This window comes from Protopterus annectens, chromosome 13.part0, assembly GCF_019279795.1.
Source record: "Protopterus annectens isolate FY-2018-M chromosome 13.part0, PAN1.0, whole genome shotgun sequence".
NCBI classification, from domain to species: Eukaryota; Metazoa; Chordata; order Ceratodontiformes; family Protopteridae; genus Protopterus; species Protopterus annectens.
In genome coordinates this window covers 235,022,098-235,044,254 of record NC_056747.1, presented here as the reverse complement: position 1 = coordinate 235,044,254, position 22,157 = coordinate 235,022,098, and the positions used below count along the sequence as shown (strand labels likewise).

General features: G+C 38.5%; 1 protein-coding gene across 1 annotated transcript in view; it reads right to left on the bottom strand.

Annotated features, from left to right (window-relative positions):
• The window catches only part of SSC4D (scavenger receptor cysteine rich family member with 4 domains), a 198,013-nt gene that overhangs the window by 31,492 nt on the left and 144,364 nt on the right, over positions 1-22,157 (bottom strand). The window contains 2 exon segments of the mRNA XM_044055408.1: positions 2,556-2,571; positions 16,050-16,077. Coding sequence (XP_043911343.1) covers positions 2,556-2,571; positions 16,050-16,077 — 44 coding nt within the window.

The following is a 22,157-nucleotide window of genomic DNA, read 5'->3' as shown; positions in this document are numbered from 1 at the left end:
GAGAATATCTTGAAATCAGTTTTCTGAAGGCATGACAAACGTGAATTATGGTCAGCAACCCAACTGTAATGTTTTTTATAGTACATGGAGTTATCATGTTGAAATTTATTTAAAATCAAAGTGTACTCACTATCACTGTCTTTAATTTGTTGGCAAAAACAGTAGTTGACAGCTAGGTGGTGAAGTGAAGTAAATCCTTGCAACCAAACACAAATGTTTTCTACATGCAGACATGATGTAAGGATACATACACTAAACAGTAAATCTATTCTAACTCTGGCCAGCACACATGCATACATAACGAATGATGTGTAACCAAGATTTTACTTGAATCAAGTAATTTCTGTATGCACATGGACCATGGACTGCTGTAGTACAATGCTGTATTGTGCTGTACTGTGGAATAGAAAGTCTGAGGCATTCAATTACACTAGTTATGTGGTCATACAATCTTTGTGCGTGTTATGTCTATGTGAAGCCTGCTCTACTGTCAGGTACTTCAGCATGTGGGATGTGCACTAATGCTGTACACTGGGGAAGGATGTGTATGTCTTACAATGAAGTGTGAATCATTACAGCTGATCTGATGGCATACAGTGATAAAGTCCTAACTATGACCTAGTCTACTGATGTTTAATTAGTGGCTTAGATGCCAGACAGAGCTTGCACAGAGAGGAGAAGGGATGGTTAGGCTTAGCCTGCTCACCTTCCTCTGCAGGGAAGCATGAAGGTGATGTACTGGTGAAGTGAGTACTCTCCATAACACCAGTGAAGACAGGGGCTCAGAAAGGCAGTTCAGCACATTGTGTGGATAGCTCTGGAGGTATCTTTGCCCTATGGAGGTATCTTTGCCCAGGGGTAGTGATGCTACCAAGACCACACCTCATAACACAACTCGCCTCCCAAGTTGACACCCGCATGTAAAGAGGCACATCCATAACTGATACGAGTCATAACCTCTGCTGGTGGTTTTGGTGCCTCTCTACCCCCCCCCCAAACTCTCATGCTAAAATGATTTGTCCTATTTGTCCTCCTAATAGACAGAAGTAACCTGGATAATGATGTAAACAGTGTGGAAAGGGACAGAGGTGGGCTCTGAAGCAGGGGAATTCCTAATTACAGCCACCTGGCAACTAACTAACTTCTGCATAAAAAAAAGTCAATGCCCTTACATAAACTTGAATTCAGTTGCACACAGAGAAGGAAATCCTACATTTGACATTTAATTACTGGCTTCTATGGCAGCACAAGCTTTGTTAAAACAGGCTCATTGAGGTTCAGCAGTAAGATCTTTGTTGTAACATGCTTGTTATAATGAGGTTCTTATGTAAAAGTCTTAAGATTACAAAGTAATTTTTAACAATTTTTACAGCATAATCAGTGTACTCCTTGTACTGCTTATGCTGCTACACGCCTAAGAATTTCACTGAATTTGGTGACTGATACAGGAACTTTAAACCAAAAACAACCTTGCAAACACAGGATGGTAGACCAGGAACTCCACTTTGACCAGACAGTAAATTAAAACAAACAGTTATTTGAGACATATTGAGAGCTTTTGTCCCATCGGAATCGCACATCCCATAAAACACTTCGCTTATATATGGAAAATACTTTTAAATGACATGGTTCTAATCAAACTAATGGATTAATAAATAACTAAATTAAGCAATCCATAACATGCATTGAACTCTTTCCCATCAGTTCCTGTATTTTTTAAAAGACAGTACCCAATAACATTAAAACATTAAAATTACATAAAGCAATTCAAGACTGGATACGGCAAACACAAAATTTTAAAGAATACATCATAAATATGAACAATATGTGAAAAAATATATATATATATTTTATTTATATATATATATATATATATATATATATATATATATATATATATATATATATATATATATATATATATATATACTTACTCAGTTCAAATAAATTATATAAAACAAATGTAGTAAAAAACATGTTGTCTTTCAGAGTTTAGCTGCCCCAAGGTTTAAAATGCTTGTTATAGAAACAATCATAAGTCCAGGGGTCTTATCTGCCAATAGTCTAAGCTGCAACTGTAATTCTCTGGATTTTACCAAAGTCTCCCAGGAACCTCCAGGAGGATTTAAATAAACCTGTTCCAATACTGCAAATGTAAAATCATTATGACCAGAACATGCAAGTGAACGGTTGTACAGAGCATTATTTTCATTATATTTTCTAATATCATAATAATGCTCATATATCCTAGTCTGTAAAGCCCTTTCAGTTTTACCTATGTAAAACATATCACATTTTGTACATATACTAATGTACACCACTCCCTTGGAGTGGCAATGCCTTCTTGGAGCTAAAGTAATAATGTTCTCCCGAACCTTGACAGTATTACCCACCAGTATATGAGAGCATTGACTACAACACCCACATCTATTCATATTGAAACTGGTGCTGAGTATGTCATAGGCATTAAAATTTACTTTACATTTTTCCAAATTATCCTAAAAATTCCTTCCTTTTTTATGTATAAATTGCAGATGAGTCCCTAGGATTTCAACCATCCCCTGGTCAAGGCTAAAAATACTCCAGTTGTTTTGCGTAATTCGTTTTATAGCCTGACTATCAGGAAAATATTTCAAGAAAAAAACTGTGTTGAATATATTTTCTGTATTAATAGCAGTGGTCTGTGAACTCCCTGGAGCCCCTGGATTCAATTCACTCCCTAGAAATACTTTATATCTTTGGTGTCTACCAATTTTCACTTAATTTCTCAACTGGTTGACCAAGTTGGGGGGATACTCTGTCTTGAAAGACATTCAGGCCAATATATCACACTGAAGATCAAACTCCTGGTCATCCAAAACCATCCTTGCCAATCTCACAAGCTGACCTTTCACAAGACTCTTTTCCTGGGATAAAAGGTGATAGCTCTTAAAATGCAGATATGAATTTGAAAATGTTGGTTTCCTAAATATATTTGAACTAATAATACCCCCTCCTTTTTCAATAAAAAATGCAGGAACTTGATTAGAAGAGGGGAGACAGGATGCATTTTGTCTAAAACAGGAGAAATCAAGTGTGTCAGTTTCAATATTAACAAATAAGACATTATTCTGATCTAACCACCTAGAATGGCAAATGTTCATGTATTTTTTTAAACCGAGCTGTGCTTGAAATGAAAGTGATTTCAGAAAGGGTTGTCAGTCATTTTTTTATCTGCAGTACATAGTGCCAGGATAGAGAAGGAGCTGAACTTGCAGCAAAATGTATATTTTGCAGTCTCTACTTGTTCACAACCTGGGATACATAGAAAGCAGCAGAATGCTATATACACTCATATGTAGGTAAATATAACTGCACAAGCAGATAGAAAGGAATGTAGTTTATGTATCATAAATAACCATTTCTGAGGATTCTAATCTATATTATGTATACCATTTAATGCAAAACTATATGCTAATCAGAAAACCAAGCAATTAGGTTATTTTAAAATAAATCAAGCCTAAGTTTAAGTTACTGTTTAAAAAAGAATCTGATCCCGCTTCTACAGTACCCAGCTTCTACAGTTACTTATAACATTTGACTATCAACTTTATTTAAGATTTATATGAGTTAGGACAAATCTTATTTAGGCCATTCATGAAACCTTACAATAAATGACTCACCATTGTTTTTAGGCTAAAAAAAGAGCCAGCAGGACCCCCCCCCCAAAAAAAGAAAAAAAACAAGCCTTTGAAATTATTATATAACTAATTGGTATCAAATTTTCCAAATCACTTAGCATCTTGTTACAGATATGATTTCTTACTAATAATTAGAATCACATAAACTTAGCATCTTGTTACAGATATGATTACTTACTAATAATTAGAATCACATAACTTAAAATAACTACATTTATGAGATTACATTTTGAACATAAAAGTCATGCTTACAGTCCTAATACCACCAAAAAACTTTCTTGTATTGGTTTACTTGTATTATATACCATGCTTGAAGCAAAGTAGAAACAATGTTCTCAATTAAAAACAAACAAACAAGAATAAAAACCATACTTGCCGTCTATTAGAACTGTAGTTGTAGAAATGGTTATTAATACTGCAGAATTTAATTTTGCTTGGTTTGCATCTTCTGGGTCTATACAAATAAATATTAAGATAAGAAAATGAGGTAAGCACTTTAATATCTTATTTATTAATGTATATACTGATTAAACATTTGTTTAAAGTATAGTGGACAATACATGTACAAATAACTATGTTGTTGTTCTAAATGCACTACTGTTAGGAGAGCTGGGTCTCAGAATATTCCACTCTGAATACTCAGAACTATAATCAGAAAATCACATTTGTTCAGCTACCCAAAAGCCATTGCATTATGTGGGAACAAGCCCCCTTCAGTCCCCAAGTGGGGGCCTGTGTCCCCCAAACTCTCTGTTACCTGGCATACTCATCCCAAGTGCACCTTTACTCAAACAAAATGCAAATACCTGCTGTTTTTTAAACACAAAAAAATCAAGCATTTGATGCTTCCCTTTCTTATAGGTTCATAGGTAAGTACTAGGCTAGCTGCCCTTGTGGTCCAGTTTAAACCTAATCAATTTCCCTTTTCAAGCTTGACATAACCTATCACATTTGGTCATAGATTGGTCTTACCCATCCCATGGTTGACAATTATATATTACTCCTAATGAGGATAACTGGATTATATCATAGCTAATATGAGGGGACCCATGCATGGGATTAAATATTTAGGGGCTGCATCTGTCCATTAGTACTACAGGGGGCAGTTCTGGTGCAAATTTTTTGTTTCCCATCTATAGTTCTAAGTTGCACTCGAAAAAGGACAGGGATGCACTTTGCTTTATGTGGATGGGGAGTCTGTTCCATAGTAGCAGTATCCTCTGAGAAATATACCTGTCCCTCCAAACTATTCTGTTGATGCTGCAGAAGAGGTTTAGATTTCTTAGACCAAGTATTTCTGATGACATCTGACATGATGATGTGTAGTAAATCTATCAGTAATGGGTCAAAAGAAGCCTTGTATGCCAGACAGAGGTCACGTCTTAGCATCTGTATGATACAGAATATAGTGAGAGGGCTTTCAGTTGGTCCATGTAGGACATGTTGTTTAGGCCTTGTATATTTTTAGTAAGGTACTGCTGTGGGCATTCCAGTTGCTGCATGTGTGTGAACAGATGCATGCCAAAGGGGGCATTATATTCAATGACCGGCCTAATGAGGGCTGAGTAGAGTGGGACAATGACATCCCTAGATCTAGGCACAATCTGTTTATAAGCTGTGCAATATAGAAGGACTTTCTTACAACAACAGGCAAACCTTTGTCAAAAGTTAGGTCACTGTCTGCATAAGTTCCCACATCCCAAACAACTGGGTCAACTCTTTGGGGCTTATTATCAATGTGGTGGTTCCCTAAGGTAGATAACTTCCCAAAGGATACAATAATGCATTTTTGGCACTTATTTTCAGACCATGATTTTAACACCAGTTATTTATTTGAGACAAACCTTCCAGCAGTGGGTGACATAGGGGTTTATTCCCAGTTTATGTAGCTTTTCTAATATGCCAGAGTGGGGAATTTTGTCAAAAGATTTTGCCAGGTAGAGGTATGTAGTGTGAACCATTTTGCCTTCATCTATTGTTTTGGTGACCTTTTCAAAAAAATCTACCAGGTTCAATAAACATGACCTACCCTTGATGAATCCAAACTGAGATGGATCTAGTGTTGCAGGTTCCTTATGTCCTGACTGATTAATTCCATGATAAGCCTTTCCATAGCTTTGCATATGAGGCTAATCAGACTTATGGGGATGTAAATGTCCAGGTCTGTGAAAGGTCCTCCCTCATGCAGGGGAATGACTGCAGCTGTACTTCATGCACTTGGTACAAAATCTGTACAGAGGCTGACATTTAGCAGTGTTGTTAGGGGTTTGGCTAAATCCTGCTTCATGATATTTAAGATGCATCCAGGGATATTATCAGTACCCATCAATGCAGTATTTTTAGCATTTGATAACACTTTTAGGACTTGGTCTTGTGTGATAGCTGGAAGTCAACTAACTTCAGGTATATCTCGAGGGACAGAATTGAGGGGAGAGAGGAGTAAAGTCAAAGATAAATTTATCAACCAATAGGTTAGCTATATCTCAGTCCCAGTGTAGCTAACATAGTTCACAACCAGCTTAGCATATTGCTGCATTGTGCTTTTGAAATTACCAACACAACTAAAAAATGCCTTGTGATTGTCTTTGGCTTAGGTAGCTATTTTAGCGTCAAACTTGGCTTGGATGGATTTTATTAAGCTCCTGAGTTTTTTATTTAAGTGACAAGGGCTCAAACATTCAGGAAATAAAACTTCTTACTTTCGGTTAAAATTCTTTTCCTTTTATCAGAAAGCTTGTTGACATTATAGTTCTTTTGTATGTTTAGGAAAAACTACCTTTTTTGAAACACAGTGCATGAAGACTCACTATTAGAAATGCAAGACTTGAAAAAGTGTGCCCCAGTGCTTTAACCATTAAACTGTGATTCAGATCCACTAATAGTGAATTTCTGAGCTCACTGTTATACTTTTTAAATTTGTACCCCTGCACTCTTCCTATTTATATATACTAACTCTGAAATAGTTGTAACTTGGAGTTGTGAGAATACTATGAGATACTAGAATCTCACAATTAGAATATGTATGTTCTTAAACGTTTACTGTTCTGAGGAGCACAGTTACAATCCTCAAACTTTCAACAGGAATTAGTACTCAGATTTTCTAGTTCAAGCAGTTATGCTCTGCATGTAAACAAACCAGGAGAGTCAGTTAATATATGCATCACAGCATTCATACATTTTATGCTAGAAACGTTGTAAGAGTGGAAGTGCTAATCAAAAGCTCACAACGGTTCTCGCAAGTCTTCCTGAGTTAAAACTGGCAGCAGCTTCAACCAGAAAGAAAAATTGAAGCTGCAACTTGTCAATTCTTAAAAAATTTATTTTTGGCTAGGATAATCACCCCCATGCAACCCCAGTACCTTAACTCCGTGGCTGCAAAAGTGTAGAAAAGGGAAAAGACCACACACAGTAAATCATTACTGCTGCCCAAAAAGAAACTGCAAAGGTAGTGGTTTCCTATCACAAACAGCTATCTCTAAGTTAAATACTGAGAAATAGAAATCCACAAGTTTAAATTGTATCTGGTTTACAGTCGACAACATGTAGAGAAATGGCACACAACAGTGTCTTGCTAAATGTAGACTTCTGCCAGCAAAAACTGTGATGGGAGGCTACTGCCCTTGAGGAAGCAGCTTTGGGACTTCTTTACCTATACAGCAAACTAAGGCAAAATCATACATTTATATGGCTGTAATGAAATGCAGAATATAAGATTTTGGTTTCCATTAGGTATGACCTTCTGTCCAGGTATAGGTTTAAACCATAAACTTGTTGAAATGTATGAAGTATATTTATCTGCTTTATTTATCTATCATTTAGGATCTTGCTCCATTTGAACACAAATTATGCTAATGTTTAAAAGTTTCTCTTTCTAATACAGCAAACAAATAAAATCTGCTATACAATGTAAGGAAATATTAATGAAAAGAACACAATTGAACATACGAAGGTCCTGAAGAGCAGAGATAATTTAGGGCTTTCAAGAATTATTACTGCCGTAATCACTTTGACATTTATGTGCTTTTCTTTGTCGAGTTTGTTCCACAGACCTTACACATGCACATCTTTGGAAACTGCTCCCCACACCAAGTTTGAAGCGTCTGTTTTGACAGACTGATGAGGATGTGAAAGGGAGAATGGAACACCTGATCTGTGAGAGAACTGGTCTATCTACCATAAAACTTCCCTCCTTACAAACCCCAGTTTAGGGATGTGAAAAGATAAGGGGTATATATGCTGAGTTTAGACTGACCTGAGGTACCACTGGATTGTTTGCATGTGAAGTCTGGTCAAGGGAATCCATAGAATTTATGTACCCCAGAATCCTCAGAAATTCACCAGCAAATACCTGGTTTTGATTGGAAAAACTCAGAAAGAACTTTTGGAATATCTCTACTTTGACTGGAGGGAGAAAGACTCTTCTCAGGGCAGAGTCTAACAGATAACCAAGAAAAAAATGTTGTGGGAAAGGATGAGAGAAGATTTTCTTAAGTTGACTTGAAAAGTCAGACTGAATAGAAGATTCTGAACACTTGCTAAGGACCCCTAACAACTGGAAAAAGACCCTGCAAATATAAGACAATTGTCCAAGTATTAAAAAATGTGAATGCCTTGAAGTCTGCGGTAAGCAGTTACTGGAACCAGGCACTTTGTAACACCCTTAGAGTAGCAGATAATTCAAAAGGTCAGTCAGAGAACTGATAATGTGAGCCAGATACAGAAAATCTTACGAATCACCTGAAATGCTTGCCAATAGGAATTTGGTGGTAAGCATATTTTAAGTCTAGCTTTACCATGAAAGCTAGTAAGAAGACGAGAAAGGATAACATTTTGAACTTTGGGACCTTGACAAAAATATTGAGAAAGGAAAGGTCTAGCACAGGTCACCAAGTCCATTCTTTCTTTGACATCAGAAATATCCTTGTATAAAACTCTTTGCCTTTTGGTAGTCAGGCATTGTTTCTATGATTCCCTGAGATAAAAAGAAGTTATGTACCTACCATAACGTTCCATGTTAGTTGTCTTCATCTCGCCTTCTTTCTTGCTGGTTGGGATCGGAGCCGATCCTTGGCTCCGTCTCGGCCATCTTCTATAGCTCGAGAGCTGTTTACTGGCTCGAGGCAGCCCCTTATCCCATGATGCCTAGCGATAGCTACCCAGATCTTGTTTGAAATAGCTAACTCCAGACATAGCCAGAGAATAAACCTGTCCAAATAAAAAGGTTGAGCATACCTGTCATATTCTCCAAGTCAGCAGAGGAAACAACCCATAGAACACTCAGCCAGTGAAATCAGAATTCCTCTTGGTCCAATAGGACAGGGGGACGGAGGGTGGGACACAAGAAAGAAGGTGAGATGAAGACAACTAACATGGAACGTTATGGTAGGTACATAACTTCTTTATGTTAACTTGTCTATCTTGCCTTCGTTCTTGCTGGTTGGGACAGTGTCCCTAGCACCTATGGTCCTGGGTGGCTCATTGGAACAGACTCTTCAGAACAGTGGAACCAAAGGCAGCTCTGCTCCTGGAGACCATATCTAGCTTGCAATGAGAAAGAAATGTATGAGGATTTGCCCACGTAGCAGCTGCGCAGATAGAATCCAAGGGCAACCTAGATTGGAAGGCTACAGAGGTGGCCAAGGCCATAGTAGAACGATCTTTCAGTTTAATAGGTAACTCTTTGTGTCTTAATTGATAAATGAAAGTAATAGTGTGAGACAACCACCTGGATAAGGTTACCTTGGAAACTGGGAGACCTTGTTTGCCTAGAGCATAAGAAATGAATAGTTTGTCTGACTTCCTTATCTCCTTAGTCCTGTGCGGGTAAAAACGCAATTGTCTATGAACGTCCAATTGGTGTAATTTGTATTCTGCCTTGTTGGTGTGGTTAGGGAAAAACACAGGAAGGTCTATAGATTGGTTCAAATTATTTTCTGAGCAGACTTTTGGAAAAAACAAAGAATTAGTGGTATATTCTCCTAGGATAGGGCTCTGCCTCGAGTCTGCCAGCAGAGTGCCACAACCCTATCTTATTTTTCTCCTGCCCACCTTTTTAACCTGTGCCCATTTTTCTAGTACCCTTACAAACTAGGGTAGTAATTCCTAACCAAGGCCACTAGATGGCAGTATAGGACTTTCTTTATTCCCTATTCGGAATTCCCTCACATAGAGAAACATTCTAGCTAGGTTCTTGTAATTATTCCCTCGTAGTGTTATTGTTCCCTCCTGAGGCTTTCTCCTTACCCCTGCTCTCCCAAACCCACTAAAATTAAGGAACATTTTTTTCTACTCAGTTCTCTCATCATACAACTAGTTTAGCCTACATTACCTGATTAGCCCCTCCTGCCCTCCCCACTTTGACCCCCGTATTTCTAGTAATTCTTTATCTCTCCAATACTTTAACTCTGTCTGCACCCTCTTAATTCCCTATAAGTCTCTCTGTTCTACCTATATACATCCTACTAATTCCTTCTCTAGGATAGCTTACCTGACCCTGGGAGTAATCCCAAACAAACTGAATGATTGTCTTTTTTCTTCTGGCTCTCCTTCTCCTTTGTTCTACCCGCTCCGTTTGCCCTGCGGGCTCACTCCGCTCCCCTACCCTAACCCCAATTCCCACCCACCCCCAGGGGTCCTACACTTATAGCTCAATAGCCCTACCCCCTACTCCATCCACCTATAACTATACCCTTATAATTAAGGCATTTTTGCAACTCTGCCCACTCTTTAATATTCCTATCTGTTCCTCCTCTAAATAACTCCCTCTTTTAAATCAAATACTCACCATTAACTACCCACCATTATACCTATCTACTCACTCTCTCTTTGTATTCACCTTCACTCACTATGTATAACCCACACATTTCTAAAAATAACATCCTACTCTCCTCCTTCCTACTCCTAAACACTCTTCTCATTGCTTACTCCCTTACCTTCTATGAAAACACAAACTTATCTGAATCTCAACTAGCACTAAAACAAATTACTTTACACTCTCACTACATCTCACAACCACACATCAATATAACTTCATCATCTTCCTACCGCATGCCTCATTACCATAGATCAACTCATATCAAATTTTTTCTTAACAAGAAACCTTTTTCAATTTCTTCCAAACTTTCCAAATACCTACATAGCCACCAGCAGCTATTATTCCTATATGGCGACATTCATCCCAATCCAGGCCCAAATAATCACCACCCTACCATCCCCATAGTAAACCAAGCTAATTCTATAATTCCTACCCCCAATCAGAACTCTCTCCATATAGCCCACCTAAATATTCGCAGCCTAAACAATAAAACAACACAAATGCATGCCCTTCTTGACCTATATTCCTTCGATATCCTTTGTCTAACTGAAACCTGGCTAAAAGCAGATACCAAGGATAATGACATACTACCTCCAGGATATAACATCATTAGACTTGACCGACACACCAAAAAGGGCGGAGGTGTAGCTATACTTTACAAAACGGAACTACTGGTTACCTTACTAGATACAAAACCACCCTTACAAAACAATAGTGAAATCTTAATCTCCAAACTACAAATTAATACTTATAAATCCATTTATATAATTTGTTGTTATATACTCCCAGGTAACAATATTAATACCCTTGAAAACTTACTGTACTGGCTCTCAAACTCCTTCCCTCAGGAAACTATACTTCTAGGTGACTTTAATATCGATTGGAATTCTTGCATCTCCCAAAAACCCATCTCTCACATAAACCTCTATGGCTTTATACAAACCATTACTGTCCCCACTCGAATAAACAAAACCAGCTCCAAACAAAGTACCCTAGACTGGATTTTAGTTAATAGCAACCCTATGATTTATACTACAGGTACACTACCTGATAATATCAGTGACCATTTAACCACTTTTATCACCAGGCAAAACAGCCCTATCTCCAATAATACTCAAGTTAGAACTACCAGGAACAAAAGCAATTTCAAACAAACTAACTTCCAGTTAGAACTCAAAGCTTGTAATTGGTCTCCCCTAAAATACTTACCTCTCGATGAAGCAGTCTCATACTTTAACAACAAATTCCTTCAAATCCTCAACCTCCATGCCCCTACTAGATTAATTAAAACCGAAGCAAAGCCTGCTCCTTGGCTAACAAGAGAAACCAAACAAAACATGTTACATAGAAATAGAACCTGGGCCAAATGGCGTAGTACTAAAAACCCATCAGACCACCAAACCTTTAAACAACTGAGGAATGCAACAAAGAAACTTATATTCCTTGATAAAAAAAATTATTATTGGAATTTCCAACATACCCAACACCAAAACCCCCAGAAATTCTGGTCAAGTATCAATAAACTACTACATCCAGGTAACTCTAAAACACCCACTCCTTCTAACCTCACTCAGAACATGCCTAATAAAATTGCTGATACTTTCAACAAATTTTTCTCAGACACTGTCACCTCTCTTGCTTCAACTTTATCTCCACAGTCCACGCAAGCACCTTATTCCCTCAACAAAAATCCCCCCTCTTTCAAACTGCAACCAGTTTCAACAGATCTTATCTTTACTCTTCTTACAAAACTCAAACCATGTACCCCCTCAGCTGACCTTCTCCCAGCTGAATACCTACAAATTGCAGCCAAAGTAATTGCCCTTCCTGTCTCCATATTAATTAATCGAACCATAACTGAAGGCTTTATTCCAACCCTCTGGAAAGTTTCTCATATCATTCCTCTACATAAGGGAGGTAACTCTTTCCAGCTCTCCAACTTCCGTCCCATAGCCTTACTTTCTCCATTAGCTAAAATCTTGGAAAGATGTATACATCGTCAACTACTTGACCATCTTCTCCAAAACAATCTTCTAGCAGACTGCCAACACGGTTTCAGACCCTATCACAGCACTACTACAGCACTCTTGTCATTCACAGACCATATGACCATATTAATAAAAATCGGAACAACAACCTGCTGTCCTCAGCGCTATTCTTAGACCTCTCTAAGGCCTTTGATATGGTCAACCATTCCCTCTTACTAAACATCCTCAAATCATTTGCCTTGGACAGTCAAGCTATCCAGTGGTTTAATTCCTACTTAGAAAATAGACAACAAGCAGTTATTTGGGATAATCACATTTCATCTCTTCTTCCCATCACATTAGGAGTGCCACAAGGCTCAATACTGGGACCTCTCCTCTTTTCTATTTTTATTAACAATCTAAATATGTCCCTTCCTCAATCCATACGTATACAATATGCCGATGACTCAACACTGATATGTTCAGCATCCTCCCCAATTAAGCTTCAGACCACTACACAACAAGTCTTCACAGCAGCAGAAAACTGGTTCTTTCAGCATTGCCTATTACTGAATCCCAAAAAGACTAAATTATTACTTTTTACACCATCACAGAAATCTTCGACCTTTACCTTCAATATAATTTCTAACAATGGCACAATAATATCCCCTGACTGTACTACCAAACTTTTAGGTGTCACAATAGACCATAATCTCAACTTCGATGCCCATATTAACTTAACCATCAAGTCAGTCAATAGAAAACTTGGATCTCTCTACAGACTCAAACCCTTCCTTACTACCTCAGCCAGTAGGACTACAGCACAAATGCACCTACTCTCTACCCTTCTTTATGTCTTACTTATTTTTACAAACTTATCAAAATCTAATTTCAATAAACTAGCAATATCATATAATAATATTACAAGATTTGCCACAGGAGCCTCTTTTCGAACCCATCATTGCTCAAATCTTAAACAACTAGGCTGGCTGGAATTACAAAATCAAATACGACTACAGCAACTTACCATCACCCACAAAATCTTCTATCAACCTTCTAATACCACAATACTTAGTACCCTTATTTCTCCTTATAAAAATCTATCTTCCTTGCGCTCCGCCACAAAGCTACTAGCAGCACCCTATAAATCCAACAACAAAGCTGGGGACTGTTTGTTCTCCAACTGTATTGGATCTATCTGGAACAAGCTTCCAAGTGAACTCACTGCTATTACTTCTGTACCCACTTTCAAGAAGCACCTAAAAACTTTGCTTAACTCTCAATGGCTCTGTCCTTGTACAAACCCTGACTAAACTTTTATTCCCTCTTCCTTTTTTTCAACCCCTTAAACCTTTTCTAGGTTCTTTTAGTATTTTTGTTTGTACCTTCAAGAGGCAGCTAAAAACTGTGCTTAATTACCAACATCTCTGCCTGTACAAACCCTGACTGAACTTTCTATTCCCTCAACCTCTTTTCACCCTTAAAAAAAAAAAAAAAAAAAAAAAATTTCTTGCATTTTTATTTCAAGTATTGCAAAGTATTTTTCTTGGTAATGCTTATTTACCAGTTTTTTTTTTTGTAACACCTTCCTTTTGTATAATATTTCTGATTTGAACGTATAACAACTCTTGATTATATAAACCCATCTTTTTGTGGAGCTTTTCTCCCCGGGCCTCTACTGAAAATGGACATATATCCAGCTAGACTAACCCGGTCAACAAATGTAAAATAAAATAAAATAAAAAAAATAAATAAAATTAGTCCTCAGAGCAACCCTGTCCTTATGAAAAACCAAATATGGAGGATGAACACATAGTGCCTGAAGTTCAGAGACACGTCTGGCTGAAATAATGGCTACCAGAAAGAGTGTCTTCCAAGATAGAAACTTAATGGAGCAGGACACTGCTGGTTCAAAAGGGGGCAGAGTTAAGGAAGTTAGTACCAAATTAAGGTCCCAAAGAGAAGGGGGATCTCTCACTGGAGGCCTAAGGAGAGAGGTCCCTTTCAAAAAGGCTTTACAGAGCTTGTGAGACATAATATTTGAATTTGAAAAACCAACATGAAAGTTAGAAATGGCCACTAATTGAATCCTAATTGTAGCAGAAGCGGACCCAGAATGAAAAAGCTGTGCTAGGAATTCCAGAATTTCATGGACTGGGGCTGAAAAGGGATCTATGTTCCTAGTCTCTGCCCAACAAGAAAAACATTTCCATTTACTAGCATAAGTTTTTCTGGTTGTGAACTTGTGAAAGGAGACAATAATCTCACGCACCGCCGGGGAAATGATGGGAAGCCTGGCTAAGGTAGGAAGTGGAGCAACCAAGCTGTGAGCTGGAGAGTTTGGAGGAATTGAGGCAACCCACCTGATTGATGAATCACTAGGTCTGGAATCGGATCCAGAGTCCAAGGCTGATCGAGAAGGTAATGGTGGAGGAATGGGAATCATATCTGTCGAGGCCAGTAGGGGGCAATGAGGATCATTTTGCAACCCAACGTTATTGCTTTCTGTATGAGTTTTGGAATCAGGGGAAACAGAGGAAATGCATAAAGAAGTCTCTGAGGCCAATCGTGGACTAGAGCGTCTCTGGGTGAATGACCTGGAAGCGGAAGAAGGGAGAAGTAGTTGCTGCATTTGCTGTTGAAGGGGGTGGCAAAGATGTTGCATCAAGGCTGTCCCCATTTGCAGAAAATAAGATCCACAACTTCCTGATTCAGAGACCACTCATGAGGCATGAGGATAGCTCTGCTGAGCCTGTCCATTATGACGTTGGCCCTCCCAGGGATGTGTGTCACAATCAGAAAATGTTGGGAGGAAATCATCCACTGCCGCAGTCTGAGTGCTTCTCGACACAGGGGGTAGGACCTGGTTCCTCCCTGCTTTTTGATGTACCACACCACTGACATGTTGTCTGTTTGAATTGCGATGATCCCAGAAGGAAGAGAGTCCCGAACAGCTTGCAACGCTAGGAGCATGGCTCTCATTTCTAGGACGTTTATGTGCAGATGGTACTCGTGAGGCTGCCAAGTGCCTTGGACTGTCCTGCCCTGATAATGCCCCCCCACCCTATCAGGGAGGCGTCTGTGGTCACTGTGGCTACCAGAGGGGGCTGAATGAAGGGTCTGCCCTGAGTCACTAGTGGGGAGACCATCCACCAGGAAAGGTGCCTTTTGCATGCTTCCATAATCATGATCATGTGAGACATGGGCAGCTGTTGGAAAGACCACTGTGTGAACAGAAGCCACTGAAGGATCCTCATGTGAAAGCAAGCCAGTGGGAATAAAAGAATGGCTGCTGCCATGGAACCCAGAGTTTGAAGGACAAACTTGACTTGGATTCTTTTGCTCTGCATCAGAATTTGTACTTGCTGATGAATTGTAGACACCCTGTCTAGTGGTAGTCTTGCGAACATGTTCCTTGTGTTTAAGTCTGCTCGTATGTAGGTGATAGATTGACAGGGCAACAAGGCAGATTTTTTGAAATTTATTGTAATGCCTAGCTGGGAGCAGATTGTGATTGTGTAGTCCCTGGCCTGTAGAAGTTGATGCCTGGTAGTAGCAGTGAAGAGCCAGTCATCTAGATATGGAAACACCTGGAATCCTTGACGTCTCAGGTGAGCTGTGACCACTGCCATACATTTGGTGAACACCCTGGGGGCTGTGGTGAGACCAAAGGGCAGAGCTCTGAACTGGTAATGACTGGCTCCCAGCCGGAAGCAAAGAAATCTCCTGGAGCGCCTGTCCATTTTGATATGGTAGTACGCGTCCTGAAGATCTATCAAGCACATCCAATTGTCCTGACCCAGAAAGGGTAGAATGGACTGTAGCATGACCATCTGAAACTTTGTTCTTTGTACAGACCTGTTTAGTCTGCTGAGATCCAGAATTGGTCTCCAGTCCCCTGTCTTTTTTGGTACTAAAAAGAACCTTGAGTAAGTTCCGGATCCATGCTGGTCTGCCGGGACTTCTTGGATGACTCTTTTTTCTAGCAGTTTTGAAACTTCTATGACTGCTTGGTTCTTCAGATTGGGTGGAACATCTGGAAGGGATTTCCTTGACTGCAAGGGGGTTGACAGAAGGGAATTTTGTAACCTCCAGATATAATGGACCGTACCCATTTGTCTTGTGTTAAATTTTGTCAGGATTTTGGGTACAGTGAAAGTCTTCCCCTGACTGCCTCCAGAGGTGAGCATCCAGGCAACCCTTCAGGGATGCTGAAAGGGCTTATCAGAGAAAGATTCTGTGTTGCCCTGGTTCTGCGGACCCCCTCTGCCATGAGGGCGGCGTCTGTTGTTATTGTTTCCCCCTCTGCCCCTGGAGGAAAAATCACTATGTGTGTCAGGCAAAGCTCCTTGGGATTTTTGGAACCACATTTTGCCACTCTTCTGACCTTTGGGATATGGTCTAGAAGGAGTGGAAAAATGGACTCCTACGGCAAAGGGAGTCTTGCCTTCTTGCTCACACCTAGTCAAAGTGTCTTTCACCTGTGGTCCAAAAAGAATGGAACCATCAAAGGGGGTGTTGCTGAATGACGCTCGAAAGGGTTCCGCAAAATTGCACAGTCGCATCCATGCATGCCTCCTAAGGGCTACACCCGTACCTGCGGCTATACTCGCACCATCGGCTGCATAGGAAATGAGCCTCATGGAGGAGTTGACTATAGAATTAAGATTCGACAGCTGGGAAGCTACTTTAGCTTGAGCCCCCTCAGCTGATGGATCTTGAAGTGTATCTCCGAGCTCTTTAAGGAGATCTCTCTGAAGCCAGGTAAAATGGCATAAATAGTTCAGTGACCTCATAGAGAAGGTCGCTAAAGCAAACATTTGCTTCCTGTATCTGTCCATAGTCCTACACTCCTTGTTAGGAGGATGGACAGACGAAGAGGTCTCCGCTAACTCTTTTTTGGTGGCTGCTGTTACCACCATGGGATCAACAGGGACACCTTTGGTAAGGAACTGCTTATCATGGGGTGCTGAGATGAACTTGCCAGGTCTCCTTGGAGTTGGTTCCACTGTATCCAGAGCTGACCAAGCCTTTCGAGCCACCACTGCCATAAGTGGATCGAAAGGCGGAGATACCCAGGAGGTGGAAGGTCAGGAACCAGAAAGAGGACTATTTCTAATCGTAAGAAAGTTCTATAAAAAACTTATATGAGCCTGAGCCATAAAAATGACACCTCACAGCTGAAGCGGCAAATGAGATCTGGCTAGCTATCACTAGGCATCATGGGATAAGGGGTAGCCTCGAGCTAGTAAACAGCTCTCGAGCTATAGAAGATGGCCGAGTCGGAGCCGAGGATCCCAACCAGCAAGAACTAAGGTGAGATAGACAACTTAACATCATATGTTCCATAACTGGAGGAAACAGGGATAACTGGTTGCCTGGGCAAGGAGGAATCCCATGGAGGGGAAGGGGAACCCCTATTGCCAAGTGTACCCCTGTTGAATAACTTTGGGAACCCATTTGTTCAAAACAATCTGGTGTCACATAGGATGATACAGACTCAGAGAGAGGGGGAGAGATTGCCAGAGTGAGAGCCAGAAGAAGCCAGTTGTCATACTGACTTTTTAGATTATCCATCAAATTTTGAGGCTTTCCTTTTCTTTCTGAGGCATCCTTTCAATTGGCTATTAAAATCTTGTTTGGATGCACCTTGCTGCAAGAATTGCTTTTTTGAAAAAGGAAGCTGAGGTGGAGGGAAAATTTGTATTTATTTTTTTTAAACATAGAAACATCTTTACTGAATTATCTCTTATGCCATAGGCAATTGTACATTTATATAAATGAAAACAAACCATATTGACATATTTTCAGTTGAAAGCATTATACATCACATAAAATCTTCTATAGAGTCACTGTCAATCAAACATCACATAACTCATTCATTTTCCCACCTTCCCGTAAACCGCATTCCTCCTCCTCCAACACATCATTCTGTATGTATTGTTCCCACAATTCCCATATTTTTTCTCTGTAATTTCTTCATATCCTTTTTTAAAGATCCCACTTCCAGTTCTTCTGTCTCTGTTACTATATTCACTACTTCAAATATGGTTGGTTTAGACTTTGATTTCTATTTTATAGCAATTGATTTTTTGACAGCCACCAGAATTAAATTCAGCACTATGTCTAGCAATTCAAATCCTGTATCACAGCTCAAAAAAATAAATATATATGCTCACTCAGTACTTCTGACAAAGTAGTCTGAAGGGAATTTTTAAAGTCTGCCATCTTATTACATTTCCAGAAAATATGTTCCGTTACTTCTTTCTCCTCCATCACACCTCCAACATCGGCAATCAACCTGAGGAAATTTTTTGGGAGTCTGTTTAGGATATAATAATAACTATGCAAACACTTCCAAGTAAAAATCCTAAATGTTGCATGTTTGTGAGCCATACATATGTCGTCCTATTGTTTCTTTGTGCACTGCTTATCCAATTTCTCTTCCCAATCCTTTCTAATCTCCTCTGATTGATTCCTATAGTTATCACGCAATTATATAACCTACTAATTTTCACCTTTTTTAAAAGCAGCTTCTGTTCTATATTCAACTAAAAACTCTACCAGTACTGGTCTTTCATTTAAGATCCTCCTATTCCTTTCTCTTTGTGTATAGTCTAATATCAATCCTTGAAAAGTAAGGCAGTCCCTAGCCTGAAGTCCAAATGTATTCTTGGCCTGTTCTCATTCTATTATCTTTCTCTTGCTAATTATTTGCTCCCATTACATGGGTTCATTTGCCAGTTTTAACCAGACTGTGTATTCATTATTCAAATGTGGGCTCATTTATCTCACAGCTCAAAGCACCCTACTGGATGGCGCATTAGTGCAGCAGTAGAGTTGTCACCTGACAGCAAGAGGTTCTCCAGTTCGATTCTCGGCTGGAGTGCCTTCTGTGTGGAGTCTGCATGTCTTCCTTGTGATCATGTGGGTCTCCTCCATGTGCTCTGGTTTCTTCCCATGTTACAAAGACATGCGTCTGGAATGTTTTTCCCCAAGCCTCCTCTGAAAATTGGCTTTGTTCCAAGTCGGACTTTCCTGGTTAACAAATGTTAATTAAAAAAAATAAATAAATATAACTGATGGTCTCTACATGATAACAGTTCTTTGCAAACTTAGCCATCTTGGCCACCAATTTCTTTATATTTACTTTCCCCATTCCAGTTTTCTGCCTGATATAATCATGTCTTTGTATTTCTTTCCTTACCCTTATATATTAGTTCTATGATTAGGAGACACTCCCCTGAAGTGCACAAGCATAAAAAAATTGATGCCTGCATTTTGAAAACAAAATTACTTGAAATAAATAAATAAAAGCACTGCACTACCACATGATCAAAAAAGCAACATTTCTTTTTCCAGTCACTTAACCTTAACAATAACTTCAAACCAAAAATAGAGAAGAAAGGTGCCACAAAGAGCAAAGCTCCAACTACAAAAACTGTCAAAATGAAGCACCTGGAACCGCAGTAAGTGACTAAAAGCACCCAACTTTAATAAATACACAAAAAAATAAAACGCTTAACTTTCTCACCACGTTTTTCGTTCCAAATGGAACTTCCTCAGATAATGCATGATAACATTTAAACAGTCTCATAAATACTCACTCAAAACTTAATTAACCAATCAATGTCCAAATTGGTTAATCAATATCCAAATCTCATAAATATTCATCAAAAGTTAAAATCACATGAAAATCACATAAAATTGAACAATTACTTTAACATAAAACTATATTCATATAAAAAAAATCTACATTCACGATAAAACATATATATATATATATATATATATATATATATACTCAATATGACCTGATCTGATGTTAAAAACAAAAATATACATATAGTTCAAACAACCACATAACACAGAACTATTATAACACCTACTACTGTTTTAGATCAAGCGGAAACATAAAAAAGTATTATAGCACTTTCTAGTGGGTCAATGGATACATTTCTCCTAAGGAGAAACCATATAAATATAAGTAGATGCGAGCACTAAACCTATAACAATTCCTATCAAAAACAGACAGGTGAACAAAATACAAAAAAAATTACTATTCATTTGTTGAGTAAAAACAGGGAAAAAAGACATTTTTTTTTGGTGAAGTATCACAACCTAGCAGACCTTAACTTCAATACTGGAACCATGGAAATGTGTTCAATAAGCCCTGGTGGTCTGCAGGCTTCTAAAACCAACTGCCAAAAGACCTCTCTTACCTCTATTTTGTTTTCCCAATCCCCTCCCCTAATGTCCTGTGGAATGTGTTCAAGAACAAAGAACATAAACAAAGCATCTTTACATACTTTGGTATGTTTAAACAAAGCGTTATTAATGTCCTGCTTACGGATGTCATACATATGCTCATATATCCTTTTTCTCAATGCTCTCTTCGTTTTCCCCACATAAAAGGAGGAGCATTTTTTACAAACTGCCAGGTATATAACACCCTTAGTATCACAATTAGCAAAAGATTTACTTATCAAAAATCTCTCTCTACCATATAGGTATAGATTTTCCCCATTAAATACATGACAACATTGTGAACACTTTCCACATTTGTATGCACCTTTCCTTCTCATGTTTTCTCTGCTTATCCCTAAGTTATTTTCTAGTATGTTTTTAACATTTCTATCCTATAAGTGAAAATAAATGGCTGCTTGAAGATAGTACTTAAATCTGAAAATTTGGAAAACATATTCCAATTTTTGGAGACTATTTTCTTAATCAAACCTGAATCACTGTTAAAATTCAAAATAAAAGCACTACTAAAACTATTATCATCCTTCCCTCTCTCCGATACCTATTGCCTTCACCCCATTCTCCCTATCTGTTTCCAGAACAGGACAAAATCTATCTGACCTCCCCACCTTAACTTCTCCCATTGTCTATCATTTTGTCTGGATATTTTCTTTCCAAAAACATATGTTTTAACTTCAAACATTCATTCTCAAAATCTTCCACCTTAGTAGTCATTCTGGATATTCTTATAAATTGTCCCTTCACTAAATTTCTTTTTTGTTTATATGGGTGAGCTCTAATATAATACAGATACGGATTGGAGAATGTATCTTTTCTGTATACCCTAGATCCAAATGTCTCATTGTTGTATTCTTTGTAAATAGTGACATCTAAATAATTCAGAGTATTTCTTGTAATATTGTGTGTAAAGTTGTTAATTTCTCTCCACTCTCAGTCCAAAAGAAACACAAATCATCAAGGTACCTCTTATAAAGGCACCGACAATTCTTGAATGGTGAATTAAGTAAATATTTCTTCTCTCAGGTGTTTAAAACTATGTTAGCATAACTGGGGGCACAACATGCCCCCATAGTGACACCTTTTACTTGTTTAAAAAATTCCCCCTCAAAAATAACAAAATTGTTATTGAAAACTATCTCAAGCAGTTCCATAATAACCCTAATTTCCTTCCAATCAAAATTTTTAACTTCCAATAAGGCGTCCAAAAACCATTCCATCCTGATATTGTGGGGGATCACAGAAAACAAATCTAATATATCTACCGTAACAAAAATAATATTATGATTAAATATATTAGGATTTATACTTCTTCAGAGATCCCATGAGTCCTTTAAAAACCCATCCTGCCCCATCCAAACTCTTTTGATTTTTGAGTCAATAAACTTAGCTAAGGAATAGCTTAGAACCATTAACAGAGACAATCAGTCTCAA